The sequence below is a fragment of the Ipomoea nil genome, unplaced genomic scaffold, assembly GCF_001879475.1.
Source record: "Ipomoea nil cultivar Tokyo-kokei standard unplaced genomic scaffold, Asagao_1.1 scaffold2926, whole genome shotgun sequence".
Taxonomy (NCBI): Eukaryota; Viridiplantae; Streptophyta; class Magnoliopsida; order Solanales; family Convolvulaceae; genus Ipomoea; species Ipomoea nil.
The window spans coordinates 2,786,956-2,813,941 of record NW_017619354.1 but is presented as its reverse complement, the minus strand read 5'-3'; the positions used below and the strand labels follow the sequence as shown (position 1 = coordinate 2,813,941).

The window sequence follows — 26,986 nt, the reverse complement described above, 5'->3', positions numbered from 1 at the left end:
ATGAGGGTATAAGTATAAAATCTAACCTTTCACATATTTCTTTTCCATTATCATTCTTCCAAAGGCTGAATGCCAACTCTAAGATTCTTTTCCATTATCATTTATGTATAGGATATTTTCGTAATTTTTAAATGTCTAGAATACATTATATATCATTAGAATTGAAGTCTACAAGATCATTGCAATTTCTAAAAAAACTTGCTCATAATGACATTCTTTTGCCTTTATACATACACAACAATTTAGAAGAAAGGAATGAAAAGTTGAATCTTATATTTTTCCCTTCATAATTGACACCTAACAACTATATTTCTTAGGATCCGTTTGCAAAATAGAAAAATGACTTCTGAAAAATAAGTCATTTTTTGAAAAATATTTTCCTTTCTCGTGTTTGGCTGCACAGCAGAAAACTGTCTTTTTGTGTGTTTGGTTCATTTTCTAGAAAATGAGGTAGAATTGTATAATTAAACATTTTATATAATTAATTATTTTGTTTAAAATATAAAAATATTTAAAAAAAATATTTATTTATTTTTAGATCAAATAATAGTAATTATTAAAAAGATTTGCCAAGCACATTGTACTCAGATGACATGCAATACTCTTCTATATGGGAAGTCATGAGATCGAGCCTCAGCGAAGGCGGTATATAATACAATGTAATAGTTCTGTGGGATTGGTTTCCAACTACGACTGCAAAAATCGGAGTTGTGTATATCATACAAATACAATGTAATAGAGCTGTGTGATTGGTTTCGACTGCGACTGCAAAAACCGGAGTTCCTCTCGCCGTTTTTTTTTTTTTTTAAGGTTTCCGCCGGAAACAACAACTATGATTTCCGGTAGAAACCAGACCATTGGTTTCCGTCGAAAACGTTGTTGTATGTTTAACAGAAAATGACTTCCGTCAAATTTTAGAGGAAGTCATTTTCCGCGAAAATAGCTTGATTTTTCGTTGACTGGATTTTTCAATCCCATCCAAACATGGGAAACCCGGAAAATGTTTTCTAGAAATCATTTTTTTTCCGATCCGAGTTTCTAAACAGAAGCTTTAATGGAGAACCAAATATGTGCATATATATACGGAGTACTCTGTCCTCGATCTCATGACCTCCCATATGAGTGTCACTACATGTTATCTGAACATAAGGTGCTTAGCAAATTCATCTAAACTTAAAATATATAATATTTAATCTTCATAACTCCTAAATATTATTTTAGTTTAGTAATATGATTGAAATCCACAAATACACATTTACTATATAAATATCAAACAATGATATCCTCAAACACACATTTATTAATTAAAATTTATTATTTTTCCTAATCTGAAAACATTTAGTTTAATATATGTTCCTCAAAGTAAATTTAACAACCAAATCAAAAGATTTGTCCCCTAAAAGTGACAAAAAAGTTGCAAGGCAGAGGTGTGTACGTACTAATATTTCCATCGTGCGAAGGAATTGAAGATTTATCATTTTCAATGAAAAGCAACATAAAAAAATAACAAACATAATCTCTCACTATCAACTGTAACTATAATTTAAATTTAATTAACTAATTAACCTCCAAAACGTTGTTTTCACAATATTTTTGGATGCAAAAGTCTTAGATTTTGGTGACTTCTTTAAAAAGAAAGATTAAGACTAGAAGGCAGGCATGATTAAGGCTTAATGATTAAAAAACTCAAATCTTTACTCTGTGAAATAATAATTAAACTTTTTTTTTTTAAGAAATGAATTAATTCACATCATCCAAACCAAGAACATCATAGATGAAAGAATGGCATACCACTCCCTTCGATAACACAAATAATTAAATTTTTGAATTTCATAATTTAGTATTGAGAGAGCTATGAAGCCGGAGCCAAATGATAATTGAAGTAAAAAAGTAGAGATTCGTTAATGAATTCAGTCTAGAAAATAGTCAAGAGTCTAAGGGTAAGGTTTTTGAGATTTAAATTGAAAAGAAGAAAGTTCAGGGTGCAAATTGGACGGAAAAGTTGAGGGGTAAAGGCGGAAAGGATAGATCTAAAGTTCAGGGTGCAAATTGGACAGAAAAGCTGAGGTCTAAAGTTATAAAGTGCATGATGCAACATAAAAAATGTGCACAGGTTCACACACACACACACACACACACACACACACACACATATATATATATATATATATATATATCGGGATGGGTCAAAAAAGCCCACGCTTTGACAGACCTCTATCTTCGGAACCCACCCCTTACCTAAGTAGAGGGCGGAGTGGGTCAACCTGATCGATAAGCAAGGTCTATTTTGATGACGTACTCTACTTATAATATACATCTAATTGAATTGAGTTCCGATCATACCTCATTCAAAATACATTTAAAAAAACATATATGCTTTATATATATATATATATATATATATATATATATATATATATATATATAGATTCGATTACTATCGTAATTGAAATATCATTCTAATTATTGCGTATAATTGAAAGGAGACAAACTGCAAATAGGAAGTGCAGTGGTTGGCTGGTCGCCAAATGATAATACCAATTAAATATACAATTAATGTGATGATTAAGCTAGTTGTATTGAATTATTTTATTTCTGCGTTCAATTAAATTTGTCAATTGGTTAATTATTTGACTTGTATATTAATTAGGGGCTTTGTATGAGACTATCACGGTGATACGGTTTGCCTTTGGGAGAACATAATTTTAAGCCACCATACTATGTCCGCTTCTCTCCCACCATTTGACTTGTGTTTTAGGAAAAGCTATCATCCGAACATGTGCTGTCCTGAATATCACATTTAATATATATATATATATATATATATATATATATATATATATATATATATATATAGTGATTATAATAAGATTTATTTGAGTTAAATGTTATTTAAGTATATGATACACCTGGGGCATTAAAGAATTTGCTCCGTCTTAATGATTACAAGGTTAAGTTGATATATTGATAAATTGTACTCTAATTTTATGTTTATATATTTATATGCTTAATATATATACATTACTAGAGTAATAAAAGAGATAACTTAATTCTATGGTTCTACTAAATGCCTTCTAAATGATATTTCAAAAAGTGATTGAATCAATTTCTTTGTCTTATCTGTAATTTTATGTAAATGAATTTTCATATTTACTCTTACATTAATATTAGGTTTTAACATATACTTGAGGTGATGAACGAAAATGGCCACTATAGGAATTATATTCTAGGACAAAATATGATCCTTCTTATAATTGGGGGACTAAGTTTACAACAAAATTGATGGATTAAACAAGTCATGTTCTTTTTTTTTTTTTTTAAGTCATTTTCTCATTTTTTGTAATATATACAAACAGTTTTGTTCACTAATATTACATTAAACATTAAAAAATCAAATCATAAATAATTTGGATCAAATTCTATTAATCCAACAACATTAAAAAAAAATAATAAAAATAAAAAAAGACAGACAACTAACACTGCATATTATATTAAAATGATCAATAATGTTAGTATTGTTATTATATATATGTGTGGTATGTGTTATTTTGATGTATAGTCTGCTCCTGTCTTTATTCTGAGTTTCTTGGAACATTGTGAATGTAGATGCATTATATGTAATACATTCTTGTAGGCGTTACAGCGAAATGACTTGGGTATGTGGTGTGTTCACTTTGCTTCCTGGGTTTTATATAAATAAATAAAAAAGAAAAAAGTTGTATGATTTGACAAGACATGAAATGGAGGGGCATCCATGTGATAAACTAGTACATACATACATGACAATATATATAATGAGAGTTGTGAAAGAGTAGTGAGTCGTCGATATGATCCTGAATAATCAGGACAGCTTCTTCTTCTCCAGTCTCCACGGTGGGGTGGTCCAACTCCCACTCACGAGGGCTATCAGCCGTACGATGAGGCCAGATCAGAACCCCCCCCCCCACCCATCATATCGTACGTCGTCGTGACTCGTGACATGGTGGCGTACCAACTCATGAACTCTCCATCCATCACATCTCACTCATCACTGACTAACTGACGAGGTTTTTAGGGAGAAAAGTGTTGTCATCATCAACCAATTCTTTTTTCTTTTTTTTTTTTTTGGAATATTACTGGCTCTAGTACAATGTAGTATCTGTTCATAACTACTTTCTCAATCTACTGAAACACAAAGAGCCAATAAAACCTCCATTGAAACTCGAAATTACAACATTCCATATGAGAGTTCAACCCAACATACTCATATTTTACTCTTTTTTTTTTTTCTTCCTTGGAAGCTTATGCTGGAACGACTCTTGCATGTCAGCCTTGGCACTATTTTTTTTCTCTCTACAAAAAATTATTTTAAAATTTTATGATGGTACATTTATTTATTTTGAATGTACAAAAATGTGGCGTAACATTTTAGGGGTTGTGATGATTGAATAAGTGAAAGGAAAAGACATGCATGCATAGTGATAATGGATCTGATCTGATCTAACGTCTCTTCAATCAGTACAGTGTTTCCTCTCATTCTTTTTGCCGGCCGCTCTCTCATTCATCCATCCATCTTTCCTACACGCATATATATCAGTACAGTACCACCCAATTATTAACCCTTCTTGGATTGCACCTCAGCTCGCTAGTTACCTAGCTCAGCTGTAACTAAAACAGTAATAATAATTTTTTGCATTTTAATTACTCCGCTGAGCTGAGCGCCTCACGTGTCAATGCATGCATGCATGCATGAGAAATGGGTGGCATGTATATATGCTTATATTGCAGAAATTAAAGGGAGCTCAGATCCATCTTATTAATGGCTCCCTATGCGCAACTACACTGCAACAGTGGTCAGTGGTTGAAAGAGAAATCAAAGGGTGGAGCCAAACAATATCTGAGATGAGGGGTCAAAACAATTTTGCAGATGTTGGGTTTTTTTCAAATGATAAATGATATATGTTCGTTTTCTTAGGTGGTGGGGTTTAAGACCTTTGTCGCATCTCAATTTTATTGATGGATATATAGGAGGTCAATCAGAATTCTATGAAACTGACGCAACTAACTCCACCCAAATTGATTAGCCAGTACAATTTGGTAACCACAAAGTTACAAATTCAACTCTCAACTCGAGTGCACTTATTGACCTTCTTAATTTAAGTCAATCAACTATAGACAATTTTGATTACATTGCACTAATTTATAATATATCCTTGTGGTAATTTCCGACTAGGATCACAAAGTACTGCAAACTCTCACATAGTGACTATGTATTCCTTAGTCACAGAAGATTCTTTGAAGTTCAAACAAGGCTGAAACAATTCACCAGAGGCCACGAGCTGAGCTTGGTGAAGTATATAAACTGCTATGTTTTGTGTCTTATAACAGTCTCTTATTACCTAACCATGGCCCACTTTGATTTATCAGGAAGAAGATATGGAGTATTACATAAACAAAGGGTAAAATTTTTAAAACATGAGAATATATATGAGAAATATATATTACTCTTTTTTATTTGGCAGCTTCCTATTAAGTATTATTTCCTTGTGATGTAAATACAGTTGCACCTAATAATTGCAGTAAGGGAGAGGAAACAGTCAATTCAAGCACTGGATCAGTTGTACCATATACATATGTGTCAGTATTATTAATATTTTTATTTATTGACAGTAGACAAAAAGAAAATAGAAGTAGTAATTATAAAGAAAATCAAAATGCATTACACTCCCATTTTTGTTTGTTATGTATAATATTTATTATTGAAACTAATTTTTTTTATTTTTGTATGTTTTAATAAATTTTATAAAGTCTAATTTTTTTTTTTATAAAGTCTAAATTATTATTAATGTCAGGCAGACATTTTAAGAAGTATAATTTATTAATTTTAGTATTTAGTATTTTTTTTTTATAGTAATAATAGGGGAGAGAGAAGGGTGTGGGGGCAATGCCCCGACAAGCGTGGGCTTGTCTTGTCATGTCAAAACTACATTTAATGGTCTCATGTTGATGACTGATGAGGAAATAACTTAACTGCTCTATATTTTTTGTCTTTTATTTCTTCCCTTCTTTAATTTATACTAAATTTGTATTTTGAAAAAAAAAAAAAAAAAAACTAAAATGTCATCCCGCACTATGAACTATTCCTAATTTTTAATGCCACACCATGACCTTTAATAAGTGATATTTAAAACCATAAATCATAATTTTTTGTCATCTAAAACTTTTTACAAGTTTCATATAGGTTACCGGTAATAATATTGCTGACAAGAAATTTTTTATTATTCTTTTGCCTTCGTATTATAATATTTTTTTCGTATTTTTCTTTTTCCCTAAACGTATAGGCATGCTCTACGTTTTTCGCTTCTCATTTCTCCGATACCAAACTCCACAGAGCATGCCTATACAGAGCAGGCCCGATCAGAGAAACGAGAAGCGAAAAATGCAGAGCAGACCTATACGTTTAGGAAAAAATATATATATATGAAGGTAAAAGAAGAAAAATAATCACCTTGTGGTCTAGGGCTGGCTCTCCCATTTTGAAGGTCATAAGTTTGAGTTCCAATAAAACAGTATTAACTATTTGTGCTTCAGTAGATTGAGAAAATAACCATGAACATATACTACATTATAACAGAGTTCGTAATTCTAAAAAAACTCATAAAACATCATGATAAGATCATTCAGTTTAAATGGTTTATAATTATTCGGTTGAAATAAAAAAATATCAGTAAACAACTCTTTTTATAATTACAAAATCAACCAACTTATAATTATCCTTAATAATTGTAAACACAGTAGTATTGGGACAAGGAAATCAATATTCTTCCTTGTCATCAAATGGTTGTAACAACTATTTATGGTTTCAGAATTAAAGTTGCACAAAAGAACTCTAGATCTACATCCTGCTCACAAAAACAAGATTTGTGTCTTTATATCATTTACAACTGACAACCAAGGAATGAAAAACTAAGAACACAACATGAATCAAAACTAGCACCTGTAAGAGAAATACAGAATGTGACATTCTCAGAAGCGAAAAACTAGTTGATAGTCGAGCCATTTTTGCATTAGGTGATTGCCCAGAACTTTTTTCTGCAAAGCAGAACCTGTTCCATTTTCCTTCTATCGTCTTCAAGAAAATGCAATTTGGCGTCCCAAAGGAACTTTGGAGCTAGATCTTTTATCCTAGATACAACAGCTTCTTCATCTCGGATAATAATAAATCCCTGCACATTAGCAGATGGTGCTAAGATTACTTGCAGCTAAACATGGAGTTTCTGTAAAGAGGTGCATCAACTCAGAAGTTGAAGTTCTTACTAAGCTAGGCTCAACATAGTTCAATTCAGTTAATAACAATATGGTGTCTTCGGTCAATCCTGTCCATCCATTTTCCTTCCAGAAAAGGGAAGGCAGCATACCTTTCATAAGACACCAGACTAGGACAGAAAATATGGAACACTTCGCTGGCTTCCCCGACACTTTGAATAATATATATGCAATAATTTTGATGGATGGGTACCTCTCTATAAGAAAATAATTTCTCCCCCCTCCCCCACCTCCAAAGAATCACGTAATGCTAGAAACTCACGGATTGACAATTGCTTATTCGGCACTAACAAGTTTACATTTGCTATAAATATAGAATAAAACAAATTTTATTAGTGTTTGGTAGACCACCTATATTCAACTCCCTACTCTCCATCACATGAAATATGTGGTTCAGAAAGTTATGCAATTGTTTATATAATCTATTTTCCAGTTAGTGACAAGCTTCACTCTTTTGCATAGTTTTTGGAAAATTTAATGCGGATATAATCCTAATTATATCCAGATTGAACCAGGAGTATTGAAAACTGAAAAGTTAGGAATTACCTGAGGTCTTAGCATACGATCCATCTCCAGCATGATATCTTCAAGCAAACAACCTTGTCCGTAATTTCTATAGTGAGAAAAAATATGGTTGGCATGCAACAGATCGTATGAGCGTGGATATGTTGAAAATGGCTCACACCTAGAAATTCCAAACAAAATTTGTTATTACGATACTTACTATTGATTACTGTGAAAATTAAGTTGTCCAAAAATATGATACCAGCATACCAGTCATGAAAAGTGCCTACTAGACCACGGTCATAAATGGCAGACAGGGTATTGTTCATGGTTACAGGAACTACATTCATTACCCAGATTGGCCATGTGTTCAAAGCAACTGCAAATCCACCGAGGAAAGCATTCATGTCCATGACATTACGTATTTGATTCTCTTCAACACCCATCAACCTCCAATAATGGCGAACTTGGTCTTGCCAATAGATTGTGTCTGACAAGAATTTCTCACGATCAACACCTGTACCAGATGTAGCATGTTAAGACTTGGTTATGATTCATCATAAAATATAAATCCTTACGATGGATCTATTATTATAGTAATGTAGAAAACTCTAGTAATTCAGTACCTTAGAGATTAATGCCATACCCTACTTGGCCATTAACAGTATTATAAGCAACTCTCCAAAAATCAATTTGATGATTAATGCATGAACTTTAGTAGGTTAATGTTCTAAGTTACACATCATTATTCTGTAATTCAGTATTTCTGGAGTTCAAGAAACTATAGGCATATGAAACAACAGCAAAGCTTTGAAGACTAAAACGAGTCTACTCAACAAGAATTACTTTACCTTTAATCATTAGCCATATGAATCGTGTACATACTTGATGCAAAGAAATATTTTTATGTCAACAATGAATATATTTTGCAAAACAATTTTGTACAGCATAGAAAGTAAAAACTCAGCTATCATTTGATAATTCTAAACAAAAATATTTTTAGACGAGTATTAGCCATAGTTTCAGTCTTTCAGATATAAATGTAGATAAAACAAAAGAGGGTTAAACAAACCTATTCGCACAAGACTTTGTGAATACTCTGAAAGGCGCTGTGGCCGAGGAGGGAGCTTTTTAGAGTTAGATTTTGTGTTACTTAGTGTAACACAGTTCCTCAGAGGTGTTTTCCATGAGGGTTTAGAATCATCTGCAGCATCGCATAAGTTCACTAAATGCTGCTCTGCACTATGCTGAAGGCATGAATTATTTTCTTGTTTGACCCATATTGCCGTTTGAACTTGTCGAGCAATTAGTTTCCAACACATTGCAGAAGTAAGTGTCACTAGCTTATTCCATATATCTGGAAAATCCTTATCCTTTCTATATGCAGGTGGAGCTGAATAGACAAAGTATCCATTTGATCTTAAAAGGCGATTCACTTCCTTGAGTAGAATACCATCTGCAATAACCACAAAAAGAAATGATAAGAAGTGTTCTTCCAAGCATTGCTACACTAGCATGCAATCTTTCATGTAGGTAGTGCTTAAGCAAACACAGTACATTAGTCCGAAACTCAAAATCAACATATTGAAATCTTTCATCATAGTAGTAGTAGTAGTAATCATAATACTAATAATACAGGAGAAAAAAAATAGGATAACTCCACAAGACTTCTTCAAGGATTTAGTTCTCTTCTAACTTAAATCATTTTAATTTCAACCCAAGATTCCTAAATTTAATTCTTTGAAACAAAATATTATGTGTGATAGCAAGAACACTTTGGAGGCACTTAAATTAGAAACTTTTGAGCCATAGGTGGCCACTTAAAACTCACCATTTTCATGCCAATCAACACGACATCTAGAACAATGGACCATTTCAAAGGAGTTACTTGGATATGGAAGTTGTTTAGTGGCTAAAGCAGCAATCACTGCACCAATCCCTCGTTCTAAAGCAAACTGAATTTGATTTTCATGACCATCTTTTGGAGCAAAGGACATAGTTTCTATGTCCAAAGGAAGAAGATACGCCGAGAAACTAGCAACACCACAACCAACATCAAGTACTTGAAATACTCCCGCTGAAGGCAAGTCACCTTTCTCATTGGTAGTCATATTCCCTAATCTGTGCATCAAAGAAAGTAGAAAAATGAATTTGAGCATTTTCTCTTTATATTTGCTTTAGTAGGTGCGTTATAAAAATTCCTTGTGAAGTGTCCAGCCTGAATCAGCACCCCCGTACTACATTCATTCTGAGAAACAAAATTCTAATTGGTGAAGCCATAGTGGTTTTGAACGGGGTGTCATGTAGGGCCAGTCCTAATAAAATAGGGGTCTTGTGCAATAATCAAATTTGGGCTATTCTTTATATAATTGTAAACATAAAAGAAAATATAATATTTATTATAAGGTATAAAAAATAACAGATAAATGGACCTTAAATTGAGCAAATTATATTGTTCGATTACACTTCAGCTGCCCAAAAGTTATGACAATTAGTTATTTTAAAAATTTTCATATGAAAAACCAATAAATACTAAGCACTTTAATAGCATTTATACAAAATTATACATTATAAGCAAAACATCTTATGCAAAAAAATTTAATTTAAAACTTTAGATGCAAAAAACATGTATTTAGAATTTTAAAAATCAAATTGTATATCAAAATTATGGATATTCTTGAATGTATAGTAAAAAATAAATATTGATCAACTTATATACAAATATCAATTAAAAATTCGCTGTAAACGATAGTTTCTAGCATGATCACATTAGACATAAAAGAATAGAAAACACAAGTGATATATAGGTCTTAGACTCTTGGTGTTTTTCAATTTTTCTGCTGTAAGTATAGAGTATTGGAATTTTCAATAGCCAATTACTGAACCAATCAAATGTAAATATGTAATACACAAACACACACATATATAATTTTTAAAATGAAATCCTCATTGTTCCATATATGCTAATATGCTCAAGAAGCTACAACAAATCTTTTAACAATGTGTGTGTGTGTGTATTAATTTTCTTTTTTAAAAAATAGGCCCCCAAAATTTTGGGGCCCTGGCCGCACATTGCTAGGGCTGGCCATGGTGTCATGTACCTCTGAATGTACTCAGAAGCTCCATTCTTGAAATGAGTTCCGCCACCTGGAAACCACCAGAGTTTATCCTTCTCATGTACCCAATTTTGTCCTCCTTTGACTTCAGCAAGATGTGAATGGTTGACATTGCTTCGCCATACATAATCCCTGCTAATAGGCCACCTTATTGGTATCTTATAATCAACTGGAGGTGGCACCAAACAAAACAAGCGCCTCTTTACTGGAGGACAATGCCTCTCAAGCTCTTCCCTCCTTGAAAGATTTAATTTTGGCAGTAACTCTTTAACATAAGATACATCATTACAAGGAATATACTCATTGAAATTCAGAGGGCAAACATTCATTCCAGTTTTTGGGATAGTTAGTGGTACCATTCGATAAGTAAGAGCAACTTTGTTTGTAAATGTTGGACTACCTGCATGTAAGTGCAAAGAATAGGAATCATAATGTGCAACCATCCAAACCAGTATAAAATGCTCTTTACCAAAGGACAAATATTAAGCAGTAAAAGGAGCAAAGCGACATGTGAGCTTGATGTACAAACCAAACTCAGATTCCATCAGAATCCTAACAAAGATAAGGTGTACCATTGTATTTAAAAGCCTTCACATTTTATTGATGTATAAAAACCAATAGGCTCTTACCCACATCATTACAAAATATAACAAAGTCAAACTTGGATATTTTACAATCATACAGAAGAATTTTAGTTTTATATAGGAGCTCAGAGCTGTATTGTATCCTTCAATGCCTAAAGTTTGAGTACTATAGAGCACAATTGCAATCAAGTGATAAACACTTCCCCTAAAGCAAGGTGATTTGATCCAAACATCAAATCAGTTGCTTGTGCAAGATCTGAAGCCAATTACCTTCTGTATATTAAAAAACTACCTACAGAAACATATTATCCAGTACGCACATCTTTTCATAGGTTGGGTAGAGAAGCTTAAACCTCAAAGAGTTCCTGATTCTATCTGCAGAATCTCAAAACAAATTGGCATGGGCAGATCTCTTTTGTCCCTCTTCAAGGTATAACATCTGACTTACTTCATAACTATAGCCTAATTTCTCAAACTTGCAGATATATTGCAAATAGTCCATTGGGAAGTACTTAAGTGTTAGTTGGAGTAACTAAAAGATTCCCTTTTTAACAAATTGAATGTGCACTAACACATTGAAAGCTACTTGCAAACCGGGAAATGCTTCCAAATAGCATAGTAATGAATAGAATCATCCACATATCAAGAACCAAAATTTCCATCTTTAAGTACAGTTCTTTTCTACACTTGCTTTAAGCTAGAAATCCCTTATTGAACTATCATTTTCCAAGAATTCACTCCCCCAAAATAACTCAAAAAGAAGGAATATGAAATCTTTGACAGTGAACTAACCAGAGGGGGTTTGTGATGAGTTGGGATTGGAAGAGACTGCAATTTGCTGTTCTTGTTGCGGCTGTTGCTGAAGCGTATAGAGGGGAGAAGAAGAATCGGTGGTGCTGAAGAGAGTGCCGGTGTAGAAAGATCCAATCATTACCAAAAGAGACACCATTATCGTCTGCCCCGCCTTCCAATCGAATGCCCTCATGTTTATCAATGACCCTCCTCCCCCCATTTCTCTCTACACCAATATATATGAATACTCAAAGTTGAAGTATTAACTCATTGTACAGAAAGCTCTGAGTTGCAGAAGCTAAGCATATCTTGCTTATAGTGAGATAGATCGAGAGATCCAAATCGGTGCAGCTCAGATTATGATTTTTGAGGCAGTCTGAAATTCGTTTTTTCCGTTTTTAATTTTTATTCAATGAAGAATTGGGCTTAAGTTAATTGGGCCGATTATATAAAACCCAGCTACATCTTACCAAAAGAAGGCTTTCAATCGTTCTGGTATGATCGACAACATTTCAACTATCAGGAGTAATTGGGTCCGTTATATCGTGGAGCGCGGTGCATGTTAAAACGGCGTTGTTTCTTTAAGTAAATAAACGGCGTGCCGTTAGTGTTAACAGAGTGTGAATTTTTTTGTATGAATTAACTGATACTACAGTATATCAAAACTGACACTGTCTCACGTATTATTTTTATATTATCAGATAAAACTGCTGTTATATCAAAATAATATTGTAGTTGTGGTGAAATGAAACTGTAGTGTATATAAAATGAAATTGAATAACATTTCACATATTTGAGTGTATATTGTATAATGTTGAAAAAATCGTTTAGGCGCCCTCTAGGCGCTTGGGGACCGCCTAGAGCGCCTAGGCGTGATTTTTGCAACACTGATATTGTACAATGAAGCTGTAATTATATCAAAATGATCATGTAATTTTGTTTTAATAAAACTATAGTGTATATAAAATAAAATTAAATAACATTTTCACATATTTGAGTCTATAAATATCGAATGAAGCTATAGTTATATCGAAATGAAACTGTAGTTATATTGAACTGAAACTGCAGTGTATACAAAATGAAATTGAATAACAAAGTTACTTTTTGCGAAAGGGTGCGAAAGAGTGGGAAACGGATGACGTTTCTTTTCATTAAACAAAATGACGTCGTTTTGATATGCGGTGCATAATCGATTATGCACCGCGATGCACGATATAATTTGCTGATTAATTGTGTGCCATTGCATTTTTTGAAAAATTTACTCCAAATGTGTTTATAAACATCAAGCTTTGAATTTTCTAAAGATAAATACAATATGTTATGAACATGTAACATAGTGGTTGTAGTGTCAAGTGTAAATGAAACTTATACCATTCATTTATATTTGTTTTTTCTGTTATTTTTTTTATATACATTATGCTATAAGGGTTGTATTATATAATATTTTGGTCAAAAATACATTTATCACTATAACTTCTGTTATATTTTCCAACGATTGTTGGTATACACATACATTCACCATATATTTTATTATCTTCTTCAACGTACTAATATATAGACATTATATATTGAAATAGTATATAAATTATTTCATAAAATATAAATATCAAATTTATAAAAATAATTTACATTATTATCGTTATTATTATACAATAATATAACTAATATAAATATCTAAAAACTAAATAAATCTAAAATTTTAATACTCTCCATATAAAATACTAATATTGAGTATAGATTTTTAAGCATAGGGCATATTAAAAAAGAAGACATAAATAGTTAAAACTTAAACCGATTATTAAAAAGAAAAGGACAAAATCACAAAAATAACATCTTTATGAATCAAAGGTCCCCAAAGTTTGCGATCAACTGACTGCCGCTTCCGCTATAATTCCACATCGGCAATCGCTCTGCAGGATTGCCCGTCGCCGGAAGGGGGAAAATGAAGCACGTGAATTCAATCGCCGATAAGATCTTCCGGCTTCTAATCGAGACTAGGAATTATAGGAGAACCATGACATCACTGTCGTCCGGCGAACGATACAAATCAGTGCCCAGAGAAAGGGTGGACGTTGTGGTAGTAGGGGCAGGCATAGTGGGCATAGCGGTGGCGCGAGAACTGGCCGTGAAGCATGGCAGAGATGTCCTGGTAATCGACTCTGCGCCCACTTTCGGTACCGGCACTAGCTCCCGCAACAGTGAGGTCATCCATGCTGGCATCTACTACCCTCCAAATTCTCTCAAGGTCCACTTTATCTTGTTTCTGCTACTTCCATTTTTTCTTTGTCAAGTTTTACTCTATACTTGCTATGAATCTATGATACTATCTGCAAGAATGTAAGACCATGAACAGTTGAAATTCAAGATGTAAAAGCATATGGAATAATTGCTATTCAAAGGCTAAGAGATGTATGCAAAGTTTTTCCCTTTCTTTTCACTTAGAGGTCATGGTGGATGTTGAACCTAGAAAGGAATTTGTGGAAGTCGGAAATTTAAATTTTTTAAAACAGTGATTGATGGTAAAGTTAGCAGCTGATGGGAAATAAAATGTTAAAGGTTGATGTGTTACACACCAATTTTATTTTTCTTTTTCCATCTTTTAATTTGAGTTGTTCTTGCCTAGGAAGAATGGAAATTCTAGGAATGATGATGGGAATAAAGATTGTTTGGAAATTTTAGGGAATTCATGAAGTTGGTCCAAGTCTTTTTATGTTAAAGCAGCCAAAGTGTGTCATTTTCTTTTCTGGATTTGTATTCTGTTTATGTTTGCAGGTGTTGGTAAATGGTAATAATATGTATGGGATTATATGTTCCAGGTGCTATGAACTGTATATTTTTGTTAAATGAAGAATTGAATTGTAACTTTTCCATTCCAAATCACCTAGCAGGCAAGATTTTGTGTCAGAGGGAAAGAGCTGCTGTACAAGTACTGCAAGGATCATGAAGTTCCTCATAGGGAGATTGGGAAGCTTATTGTTGCTACTGGATCTTCTGAGATCCCAAAGTTGAGTGCTCTGATGACTAGAGGAATTGAGAATGGGGTTGATGGTCTCAGAATGATTGAGGCTTATGAGGCTAGAAGATTAGAACCAGAACTGCAGTGTATTAAAGCTTTATGGTCACCTACATCAGGAATAGTTGATACCCATTCCCTAATGCTGTCACTAGTGGTATGGTCTTTTACTACCTCAAGCTTCCATTCCAACTAGAATTGATAACACTCTGATCTTAATGGAAATTAAACTGTATCACTCTCAAACTCAGTACTTAACTTCAGGCGTGTTACGTGTATCTAAAGGAGCTATACTTCTGTTATTTCGTTTACCATTTTAGAGTTATATATGTATATTGACAGGGATGTCACACCAAATGGGTCTAGGGGGAAGCTGAAAGTCATGGTACAACTTTCACTTACAATACTGCTGTTATTGGTGGCCATCTTGATGGAAATCAAATTCATATTCACGTTTCTGAAAGCAGCACTCTTACAAACCGGCAAATAAATTCTCCACTCTACCCAGATCTTATACTTATTCCCAGATTGGTAGTGAACTCTGCAGGCCTGAGTGCAACAGCTGTGGCAAAGCAATTCAGTGGCCTTAATAGTGGAGTGATTCCCGATGCCTATTATGCCCGTGGTTGCTATTTTACTCTCTCAAACGCCAGGACTCCTTTCACACATTTGATTTATCCCATACCTGAAGTTGGTGGTCTTGGTGTGCATGTAACTCTGGATTTAAATGGTCGAGTCAAGTTTGGCCCTGATGTTGAATGGATAGAAGGCATTGATGATGTTTCAAACTTCCTAAATATGTAAGTTTTCTTCAATTACTTGAAATACTTTATAAGGTACCCACTTGTATTGTATCCATGTTCTGAAATACTTATTATTACATTACCTATAGATCATTACCCTTTTTGAGTAGTCTGTTGTATTTAAATGGAAGAGTTAGATTCATGAAGTGCATTTTTAGGTTTGATTATTCTGTATGTGAAGACCGTGCAAAGCTATTTTACCCAGCAATAAGGAAATATTATCCTGGCCTGAAGGATGGATCTCTTGAGCCTGGTTATGCTGGAATTCGACCCAAACTTTCTGGGCCAGAAGTAGGGTTTACCGATTTTGTAGTGCAGGTATGAGATATCTTATTCTTTAGTGGGCTGAACTGCTCAGTATACCTAATTTGCCATTGCCTAGCTAGGATTAATCTCTTTTTTTTTTTTTTTTTTTGGGGGGGGGGGGTGACAAGGGAAACCCATAGCCACTACCCCGGGGTATGCACGGAGTAAACCCCGCCTTGTGACCCTAGCCGGCAAAGGACTACAAGGAGGTAAACCAGCCTAGGTCGTCCATAACTGACTGACTCAAACCAAGAAGGCCAATAGGCCGCTCCCACTACAAGTCAAACTTGGAACTTTGTGGTTACCAAGCCAACAGCCCGACCAACTTGGCTAGGGGGGGATTAATCTCTTATTTGGTTGTATGCATCCATTGTTGCACCTACATGGCTGTACTACAAAATCTTGGCCACAGCATGAAACTGCCACACTTCAAGAGCTATTTATTTACTTAGTTACTGCTTCATGTTTTGCAAACCCAGTAATTATAGGCAATGTTTGGATAAACAGCACATAAACTGGAGTATTGCTATTGCAAATAGAACAATGTCTTTGTTGTTAGCATGATTTGTATTTTGCAAGAGCTGTATATTTAGTCTACATTTCATGACAGCATGCAGTGCGCGAATGGCATGATGACTTGACGATCCTTAACCCAAATTTATTTATTACTCCGTAAAAAGAAATAAAATAAAGAAAGAAAGGGAACCAAAACGAGAGAGAGAGAGAGAATGACTTTGTTTGTGAGGGGGATTCTAGTAAGTCATAAATTGGGTGTTGCAAAATTAAAATTAAAATTTTGATTGTGATGATTGCAACTTGTGCTTACTTTGGTTAAGTGGTGTTTTGTTGAATGATATTGAAAATTTGACCATTCTTTTGTCTACTTGTAGCATTGGCAATGAAATGGTGATGTTTAGATGGAACCTATTTGGTATGAAAATTTTGTCTACTTGTTTTGTAGGGAGAGAACATTCATGGCATATCTGGCCTTGTGAACCTATTTGGTATAGAATCACCAGGCCTTACTTCAAGCATGGCAATTGCAGAGCATGTTGCTGCTAAACTGTTAACCTCATGATTCTACTTCATATACACCTCTACTCAAATAATTTAGCAGCCCTTGAAGTTTTTACTTCTGAACACTGGTTTTAATTTGGGGGTTGTTTCTTAGCAGTAATACTACACGTACTCTCACTTTTTACTCCATTTTATATTCCCTGCTTACATGGCATACTTTGATTCATTCAAAAAAAAATGTGAGCCACTATTTTTTTTTTCTTTCTTTTCATCTTTCTCCAATAAAATTAAGACACATGGCAAGAGTTGGAATTCACTTCTCATTTTCTATGAACTATAGCATGTAAGGTATAGTATAGTAATTCCATTCCAAGTCTATTCATAATGAATTGTGCATTGTCATACCATGGATCAGGGTTTACCTTGCAAGATGGACTATGGTCTTAAACGACGTATAAATTGTGTATGTTTAGTATTGGAATTGTAAGGGGCCGTTTACTAACTGGAAATTTCTGGGAATTTCCGGAAACTGGAAAATAGAAAACAGAAAACATGTTTACTAATACAGTTTTCATTTTCAAAACTGAAAATAATTTCTGAAAATTTCCGGAAAACTGAAACACACTTAAAAACTGTTTTCAAAATAGAAAACAGAATCATCTATCATCTATTTAGTTATATGTCACTATAACCACATTACTATGATTACATTCATTATCATCTTATTTTACTTATCACTATCTTCTATCTTTTCTATTTACCTTACTTATTTAAACATAATTTATTTCCTTATACTTTAAAGTTAGACATTATTTACATTATCAAAATTAAGAATTAAACTCTATATAATGTTTTAGATTTTGATTGAACTCAATAAACTAAATTTTAGGTGAAAACTAAAAAAATTAGAAAACAGAAAACAGAGAACAATTTTATGTTAAGTAAACAAGTTTTCTAAACAGAAAACAGAGAATTGAAAACAGAGAATGAAAACTGAAAAATTAGAAAATGAAAACAGAAAACATTTTTCTGTTAGTAAACGGACCCTAAACTTTTAGAATATAAATTGTGTTTCTAAGTTAAAGTACATAACATTTGTAGAAGGAAATTTGTGAATGCAATACATGGTGTGTGTGACTGCAATATTTGAAGGAAACTTGTGAATACAAAACAAAGTATAATATTTGAATTGTGAACTTTTAGAATATAAATTATGTTTCTAAGTAAAAAACACAACAATTGTATAAGAAAATTTGTTAATACAATACAAGATGTGTGACTGCAATATTGTTAATATTGTGTGTTCGTAGTATACAAAATCGTGAATTTTTAAAAGGTAAATTGTGAAATTTAAACTTTGGTTCACCTTGTAAGGTGGAGCTCGGACTCACGGAATAATTTGCCATGTATTGTACTTTGTTTTGTTCACAGAAAAGAAGTTTGAGGAGTGATTTAAATTCCATAAAGAAAAGAATAAAAACGGATTACTGAGAATAAATTTCGAATTACGACTGAGATTTTAGGCTATAGAATTAAATTTGAAGTAATTATTATTTTGCTTATAATCTATGAAATTTTTTACAAAGTCAGCTATTATAAATAAGTTTTTTAAAAAATAGGAGTAATAAATTTGTAAAAATCTCAATATTTGTCTCTTTTTATTTATAATAACAGTTGACATTATCATTCAAAAGATGGGAATAAAACATAAAGAATATTGGCGATGAATAAAGACAAATGTCTAAGGAATATATTACGTGGATTAACCTAAACGTTTCGCGGTATACGCCCTGCAAATTAAAGCAAAGCAAATCAAACAAAAGTTTAAAATTTGTTGGCAAGGTTTTTTGTTAGTACTTTTATGGCAACTCTCAACCACCAGGGCCGTATTTTGACCTGTGCAAGTTAGGCTATTGCACAAGGCTTCAAATTTTAGAGGAGTCCTAAATTTTAGAAGCTTGATATTTTATTTTTACCTAGTTAGTTTAGAAATAAAAACTAAATTTTCAATTAAATTTAAAATACTTCATAAAGAAATGATAGAAATATGTGTTTATTGTATTTTAATTTGGAGGTCTAAGATTCAAAACTTGTGCACACTATTATTATTGTTATAATTGTAATGTATATTATTATTATTATTATTATTATTATTATTATTATTGTTGTTGTTGTTGTTGTTGTTGTTGTTGTTATAATTGTAATTTGTTCCATAATATGTCTTTTGGTTTTTTCTTTGTGCACCGTAACATTTTATCACCTTATTACTATTATTATTACTAGTATTTTTATCCGTGCGTTGCATGGAATATATTTGTTATAATCTTTAAGAATATTTTGATGAATATACAAATATAAATTATAACAACGAATATTATATATTGCAATTGATGAAATGAGTTGTATCGATTATGTTTTTTGATGTTATCCTTGCTTGAATTCGAGCAAATAATTGCCTAATTATCCGTGCAGTGCACGTGCGATGTACTTATAAAATTTTTTATTATATATTTAGATAATAAAATTGTTACTATTTCTTTAATCCTTTCAAAATTTGCTAAATATTCATTCAAATACGTGTGAATACGTAGCAATGCAGAACACTAGTGAATTTTTTTGTATGAGCAAAAACGAACATGGGTGACCGTTTCTACATTAGAGAGAAGCAGTCTCCCCTGCTTTTCCTTGGTTGATATCCCATTAGAATAGTATAGATTAGAAAAAATTAGGATATTAGTTTTACAGATTTTGAGGCCACAAAAATCTAAAAACCGGTCATGCCAACCACTACATAAGATTAGAAGCCAACTAAGTAGGAAGTTTCGATGAAGTTGCATGCACGTCTTCAACTTGATGTTTCCCAAACAAAGCATGTTCATACTTTCACGTCGCTAAAAAGTTCCATCCAATTCAAGATTTTTTTTCCCGTCATTTGTCCCCATTCAATACGTACAATTAAAGAGTTTGAAGTTTCCTGGAAACTGCTCGTAAGAGGTTTACAGTGTTGGAGTGCAAGATGAATATATGTTAGGTCAAGTTGGTGATGAGATGCAAGATTTTATTGTCCAGAGAAATAAATTAGACACAAAGAAAATTAGAAAATTGAAATAAGGTGAATCAGTCTTTTGGAGTACGTAATTGAGAATTTGGGACTGGTTACCTAATGTCCGACCCTAAGCTGTTGGCCTTTATCATACCAAAATAATGCTAGTGCCATCCATTAGATATTAGTTGGAAGTTGTGGTCACTTATTATTAAAAAAAATTAATTTATTTTATTAAAATATAAATATCAAATAAACCATGAACTATTTGGAAAAAAAAAGTGTATTTAAATCATCAAACTACAAAAAATTATTAGTAATTTTTGCGTGTTTATGTTATAAAATTCTGTAAGTATGAATTCTGTATTAGTAATTGTGTTTATGTTATCAATTTTTATGTCTTGTGTTGTGAAATTATGTGCTTATGAACATAAATTGTATGTCTAAATGAGATTTGTGCATATAAACACAAATTATGTACCTAAATGAGATTTGTGCCAACACATATTATGTACCTAAAATAAAATTTAAAAAATAAATACATATATAGCATGCAGTTTTATGTTGTGATTTTTTGTGTATTTAATGTTATAAAATTTTATATCTTAGGAGTATGAATTATGTACTTCATTTTAATCGAATCCAAATGCTATTTGGAGTTTGGACCTAGTGCATGATATAAGGCAAATTATGATGTGAAAACGTATTCACCATGAACCTGGTGAACACATAGGGATAGATCTATAATTTCTATGTTGTAAAAATTATGAATCTACAGTACAATTTCAAAATCTACAATATAGATGTTATCTACCGTATACATGTTATGAATCTACAAATTAAAAATTATGGATCTATTTGATCTATCCCGTGTTCATCATGCACATAGTGAACACGATTTCACGACATAACTATTGATGATATAATTTGCATTTTTACCTTATCCCTTTTATTAATTATAAAATGAGTAATGGGTTGCAAGTTCCAGCCCACACCAAAACATTATTAAATTGGAAGGCAGCGTCTCGGGTTGTGTTTGTCGGTCAAAGTATTATCAGATGTTTCTTGTTACGTAATCTCCAAGAATGTTGGAATCCATGAATTCTGTTATCCATGTATACGCATCACATACGAAGCAACTCAACCACGATGAAATCATAACCATTTATTGATTCCATCTGTTCGCTATCCTAAAATCCGATTTTTAAATAAAGATCAAATCCCAAAAAAAAAATGTAAATGATGAATTTATAAGATGACGAAAAAAAAGAAAACCAATTTTATGCTAATCAAGAACAGCTTGATCATGATGATGATGGTTTGTTATGTATCAATCAATCATATCTGCTGCTCCATCATACGGCTGAAGTCCTCGAAGCATACGAACCCATCCCTGTTCTTGTCCACTCCCCTTATCATGCGCCGGCAGTCCTCTAACGTGCACCTACCGCCCCCGATGGTTTGAAACACGTTGAACAGCTCCTCCGCCGTTATCTTCCCGTCGCGATCCGTATCGAAGAAGTCGAAAGTGTCCCTCACCTCGGAGTGGCAAGACGGCGGCGCGAAAGCCGAGCTGAGCGCGGCGAACTCCTCGAAGCTTATACAGCCGTCGCCGTCCCTGTCAACCTCGCTCATCATCGTATCGATCTCCTCCTCGCTGGGGGGCTCGGCTCCCACCAGGCTCAACAGAGCCTCCAGCTCCTCCTTCTGAATCTTGCCGTCGCCGTCTCTGTCGATCAGCTTGAACGCCTGGACCAACTCGGCGTAAACGTCGTCGGCGCCGGGACGCGCAGGGAGGATGCTGGTGGGAGTGGAGGAGCCGTCGCCGGGCTTCTTGGAGCCGTTATGAGAGTCGGAGGAATCGGAGGCGGATCCTGATGAGCTGTGAGTCGATGGATCATCGGATCTGGAAACGAAGCGGGCAAATCTGGACTTGAAGAGCTTCTTAGGGTTAGAGATGGTTTTGATGAGCTTCATGGTAATGGAGAAGCAGGGATGAGAATTGGGGAGAAGAAGAGAGGGTTAAATGGGAGAGAGTATTAGGGGAATAGGGAAACATAGTGAGCTTCTGGGAAGTTTCGTAAGGGGAGAAAGAGACGGCTTTGAAAGAGTATTTATTGTTGGTCTCGGGGTTTGGTTTCCAATTCTATTGGAGATAAAAGGAGAATTTTTCTTACCCCCTCTTTTGGCATCCTAAGCCCAGGTCAAAATATTAATTTTTGGAGTTTAGTTTAATGGTTTAATGTACATTATTTAAAAAAAAGAGTCAACGTTCGAATTTTGGCGGCGGCAGTGTGAAAATTATGTCCAAAGTTAGACAGATTTCTTGTGCGCACTGTCTGCTGAATCATTGAGTTACCATGATTTATATCATGTGAGGGGCTCTTAGGGTTGCGGATTCAACCTTTTGGAAGAAGAAAATATTAATTTGTGTCCCAAATCTTTTTTCTACTTTAAAAAATGACTTTGGTAACCTGGCTAGCCTGGTATGGAGTGATATATCATCAAATTTGTAATTCATCAATTTTTTTAACAAAATGAAACAATAACATTAACTATGATCTAGACTAATTATTCTATGCTAACAGACTCAGAAATGGACTCTTAAGCTAACAAATAAGTAATTCGATTCATTAGACCTTTCGTGAAAGAGATAAAGACATTAGTAAACTGATGCAACATATCTTTATATCTAACAAAATAAGATTGAAAGAAGAGTCTCCAAATGCATAATTCATCCCCGGCCTGATGCAACATATCTTTATATCTAACAAAATAAGATTGAAAGAAGAGTCTCCAAATGCATAATTCATCCCCTGAACAACTTGATGAGCATATACATGTTTTGACATGGGTAAAATCAATATTCTTCTCCTTCAACCAACTTTGGACTTCATAATTGCAAAATACTCGTCCCCTTTCAGGGGAGAACAAACCCCTCCACGAACTGTAGATTGGCTGCTTTAAAACTATCATTCTCATATCTATGCACCCAACTAAAACCTATTTTTATGCCAACTTCATAAATCGCTTCATCGATGTTGAGCTTTGAGCACCCATTGGAGGCTTCACCTATTTCTCAATAAATCTTTGATCATCCAAGGAATATCGAACATTCTCTCTATTGCTTTGACCCATTCTCGAAGGTGATGCTTGGACATTTCCATCACCAAGGTTGTATATAAGGATTATAGTTTTGCCACACTTTTTCATTTTAGACGAGTCATATGTGTCAATAATCTTGGTGAACAAAGAGGTTTGCTCTCTATTCAAAGTTATAAAGTTTTGGAGTTAATTCCATCAGATGTTTCTTGTTTTTTGTGACAATTTCAAATTTAGTCCTAGACTATTGTTTTTACCTTTTAACATGTCAGACTATTATTTTTTGGGCACTTTCCTTCTTATGACTTTTTCTATTTTTAGTAAAGGCATCTTTGTCACTTCATATTTTTCTTTTCTTATTTTTCAAGTTTCAATCCGGTCTAATTAGTTTAGGACTTTATTAAAAATCGATTGAAAAATATGATTACTAAAAATCAGAGGCTACCTAAAGTCCTAAACCAATTAAACAGTTTGAAACTAAAAAATTAACAAAAGAAAACATGAAAAGACAAAAATACCCTTAATAAAAATAGGAAAAGTCATGAGAATGACTAAAAGTATCCAAAAACTAATAGTCTAAGATGTTAAATGACAAAAACGATAGTCTGGGACTAAATTTAGAATTGTCACCAAAGACAAAGACCTCTAATGGAATTAACTCTAAAGTTTTGAATAATCATGATTAGTCTAGCTTGGTGTGTGGTCTTTGTTGACAAGTCGAAACTTGTGACTAGACAAAAAAAAAAAAATGAAAGCAATGGATGATTAAATTAAAACTACATATGTGGTCTAATGGTACCCGGGTTGGACTTTTATTTGGAAGATTATGAGTTCGAGTCTTAGTGGAGACGTTATTGATTCTTTATCTATGTAATAGAACCAATAGCTTTCAGAAAAAAAAAAAAAAATTAAAACTTGATATATTTGAATACATGGTAAACACAAGTAACAAAATGATCAAATTTGGCTGGAGTGTTGAAAATAGAAATTGACATGTTTCCTTCATTTTTATGATTTTATCTTATGTCTACCTTTTATACTAATTGGCTCTAGGCCTCTAACACAGGTTTGGTTGGTGAAAATTTGAGGAATTGAAATTGTTATTTGTTATAGGTTCATCTACCAAATTAATTAGTAATTCAGAGTTAATTTCACATAGCTTTTTGCTTTGAAAAAGGAATTCGCATTCCAAAGTCATTCCTTCCAAAAAAAATTATTCGTTATGACCAATGAATTGTCACTATTTTCAAGACAAAAATACCATCATTGCTCGTCTCATCCTATGAGCCTTCCACCATTGTTCTCCAACAAAGAATCAAAGATAGCCATTGTTTTATTTGTTTTAGCCTCATTTGGAAGAACAATTAGATCATTTAAATACATTAATTGTTTTCATTGAATCTTTATTATTATTTTTTAAAATTAGATTTTATTTATGCTAGAGGTTTAAGGACCACTGATGATCCATCGAGCTCCTCATGCGGATTATTTCTTCATGGTGAGCCGTAACTGCTACCGTTCAACCAACTTGATTGGAGTTGTGCGTACTCTCTCAAAATATCACTATTGACTAAGAGGCTAAGAATAGTACGTTGTGCACAACAGGTATTCTCAACCCGAGAACAATAATCAATTAAAAATAAAAGTCAAACTTTGTGGGCGTGACCCATACTAAGTTCAAATTAATTATAATGGTGAGGTTATCAAATACCGTATGCAAACAAAAAAAAAAGAAATCATTAATTTTTTTAAAATGGACATTTAATAATTATAAAATTTCATTATTCTTTTCTTTGCAACCCAAATCATGAAATTATATTCCCTTTCCTTTTTTCTTTTTTCTTTTGTTTTGTTTTTTGTTTTTTTTTTTTTTTTTTTTTTGTTTTTTTTGGTTTTTAATTTGTCCCTTAGTTGGTTGAATCCAATTCCGATTCTATCTCTTTTCATTTTACAAACCAAATGTGTTATTAAAGTTTATAAATTATTCTTAAGCTACTCTCAACAATGAAGTATGTGTTTCATTACTTCTATAAATAAAAATAAAAAGAAAAAGAAAAAGAACGAAAATACAAAATTTTATAATATTATTTTATGTTTATCATATACATATAGTACTTTAAAAGTACTGATTTTTATGTTGTGTGGTTAGAGATTAAAGAGTGGTGTTGCACGAAGAGTTTTTAATGGCCACACAGGCTTTCTGCAAAATGGGAGGCTGGAGAGTAAAGACTTGTCAGATCTATAACTAACATTGCTTTGCTAGCTCAGTGCTACCTGTTACGACTAACTTCATATTACAACTAGAGTTAATACCCAAAATAGTCCCTCGACTATGTCGTAATTACCAATTTGGTCCTCGACTATCATTCTTACCCAATTAAGTCCTCAACTATACAATTTTTACCCAATTTAGTCCTTTGTCAATTTGACTGTTTGTTGACTGTCAAAAGTGGAAATAAAGTTGTAATTTTACAAGTTTTCTCCTTCCTCCTCATTTAGCAGCGCCAAACCATGTAGCAATAAGCTCCGGCTGGGTTCTAAACCTGTCAGTATCGAAGTAGTGGTTATGCATCGGATAGCCCATGAATTTGATTTCCAACGATTTTTTGACGATCGAAATCTGATCGGAGTGTATTGCTGCATGGTTTGGCGCTGCTAAATGGAGAGGAAGGAGAAATCTTGTAAATAATACCGACTTTTGACAGTCAACAAACAGTCAAATTAATACATAGGACTAAATTGGGTAAGAATTGTATAGTTGAGGACTAAATTGGGTAAGAATTGTATAGTTGAGGACTTAATTGAGTAAAAGTTACATAGTTGAGGACTTAATTGGGTAAGAATAGTAGTTGAGGACCAAATTGGTAATTATGACATAGTCGAAGCACCATTTTGGGTATTAACTCTTACAACTATTTCTTATGCACTTACGAATCAATAGTAGATATGGGACTATTTATGGTTCAATGTTTATAAGGTTTTCAAAATTTTTGTGTATTTTAAGAGCTGGTTGAGTAAGTGAAACATAATTTTTGTATTTGAATGATCATAAGTTTGATAAACAATACTAATTAACAAAAAGTAATCGTCAATTAATATATGATGTGATGACACCTCTATTACTATTTTAAATGTATGGCCACAGAATTGAACAACTGTGCTTTGGGCGCAAAAGAATTGAAAAAAATAGTAAAACAGATACTACCTGGTAAAGAATCAACCATTATTGTGTGAACCATGGTCCACATAATACTATCAAATAATGTACATTCAATACACAAATAATATACTTTTAATATATTAAAAATATACATTCTATTCATGGAAAGTACATTATTTGAGTACTGGAAGTACATTATTTTGTATAATATACATTTAATACACAAATAATGTACTTTTAG

At 33.1% G+C, this 26,986-nt stretch overlaps 3 protein-coding genes across 3 annotated transcripts; 1 reads left to right on the top strand and 2 right to left on the bottom strand.

Annotated features, from left to right (window-relative positions):
* Window positions 1–6,782: 6,782 nt before the first annotated feature.
* Window positions 6,783–12,707, bottom strand: LOC109162107 (probable methyltransferase PMT7). Its single transcript, XM_019310798.1, has 7 exons — window positions 12,302–12,707; window positions 10,911–11,325; window positions 9,641–9,930; window positions 8,882–9,265; window positions 8,080–8,326; window positions 7,852–7,990; window positions 6,783–7,205 (listed from the first exon to the last, which is right to left on the bottom strand). Exons 1-7 carry the CDS (start codon window positions 12,519–12,521, stop codon window positions 7,047–7,049), a joined length of 1,854 nt encoding a protein of 617 aa, XP_019166343.1. The 5' UTR covers window positions 12,522–12,707; the 3' UTR covers window positions 6,783–7,046.
* Window positions 12,708–14,143: 1,436 nt separating this feature from the next.
* On the top strand, window positions 14,144–17,690 carry LOC109162108 (L-2-hydroxyglutarate dehydrogenase, mitochondrial). The gene is made up of 6 exons (XM_019310799.1): window positions 14,144–14,546; window positions 15,190–15,471; window positions 15,681–16,114; window positions 16,276–16,435; window positions 17,385–17,506; window positions 17,543–17,690. The coding sequence occupies exons 1-5, from the start codon at window positions 14,244–14,246 to the stop codon at window positions 17,499–17,501; spliced, it is 1,296 nt and encodes a 431-aa protein (XP_019166344.1). The 5' UTR covers window positions 14,144–14,243; the 3' UTR covers window positions 17,502–17,506; window positions 17,543–17,690.
* A 3,943-nt stretch (window positions 17,691–21,633) lies between these two features.
* LOC109161583 (probable calcium-binding protein CML36) lies at window positions 21,634–22,567 on the bottom strand. Its single transcript, XM_019310047.1, has one exon. It carries the CDS (start codon window positions 22,458–22,460, stop codon window positions 21,822–21,824), a length of 639 nt encoding a protein of 212 aa, XP_019165592.1. The 5' UTR covers window positions 22,461–22,567; the 3' UTR covers window positions 21,634–21,821.
* Window positions 22,568–26,986: the final 4,419 nt, after the last annotated feature.

What these genes read in the sequence shown, in the direction of transcription:
- LOC109162107 (XM_019310798.1), bottom strand. Translation starts at nt 12,521, where the DNA reads ATGGGGGGAGGAGGGTCATTGATAAACATGAGGGCATTCGATTGGAAG. An exon ending in ACAAAGTCTTGTGCGAATAG is followed by an intron (nt 8,327 to 8,881) that starts GTTTGTTTAACC and finishes CATCTGGTACAG; the next exon opens with GTGTTGATCGTGAGAAATTC. An exon ending in ATCGTATGCTAAGACCTCAG is followed by an intron (nt 7,206 to 7,851) that starts GTAATTCCTAAC and finishes GCTAATGTGCAG; the next exon opens with GGATTTATTATTATCCGAGA.
- LOC109162108 (XM_019310799.1), top strand. Translation starts at nt 14,244, where the DNA reads ATGAAGCACGTGAATTCAATCGCCGATAAGATCTTCCGGCTTCTAATC. An exon ending in ACCCTCCAAATTCTCTCAAG is followed by an intron (nt 14,547 to 15,189) that starts GTCCACTTTATC and finishes ATCACCTAGCAG; the next exon opens with GCAAGATTTTGTGTCAGAGG. An exon ending in CCCTAATGCTGTCACTAGTG is followed by an intron (nt 15,472 to 15,680) that starts GTATGGTCTTTT and finishes AAATGGGTCTAG; the next exon opens with GGGGAAGCTGAAAGTCATGG.
- LOC109161583 (XM_019310047.1), bottom strand. Translation starts at nt 22,460, where the DNA reads ATGAAGCTCATCAAAACCATCTCTAACCCTAAGAAGCTCTTCAAGTCC.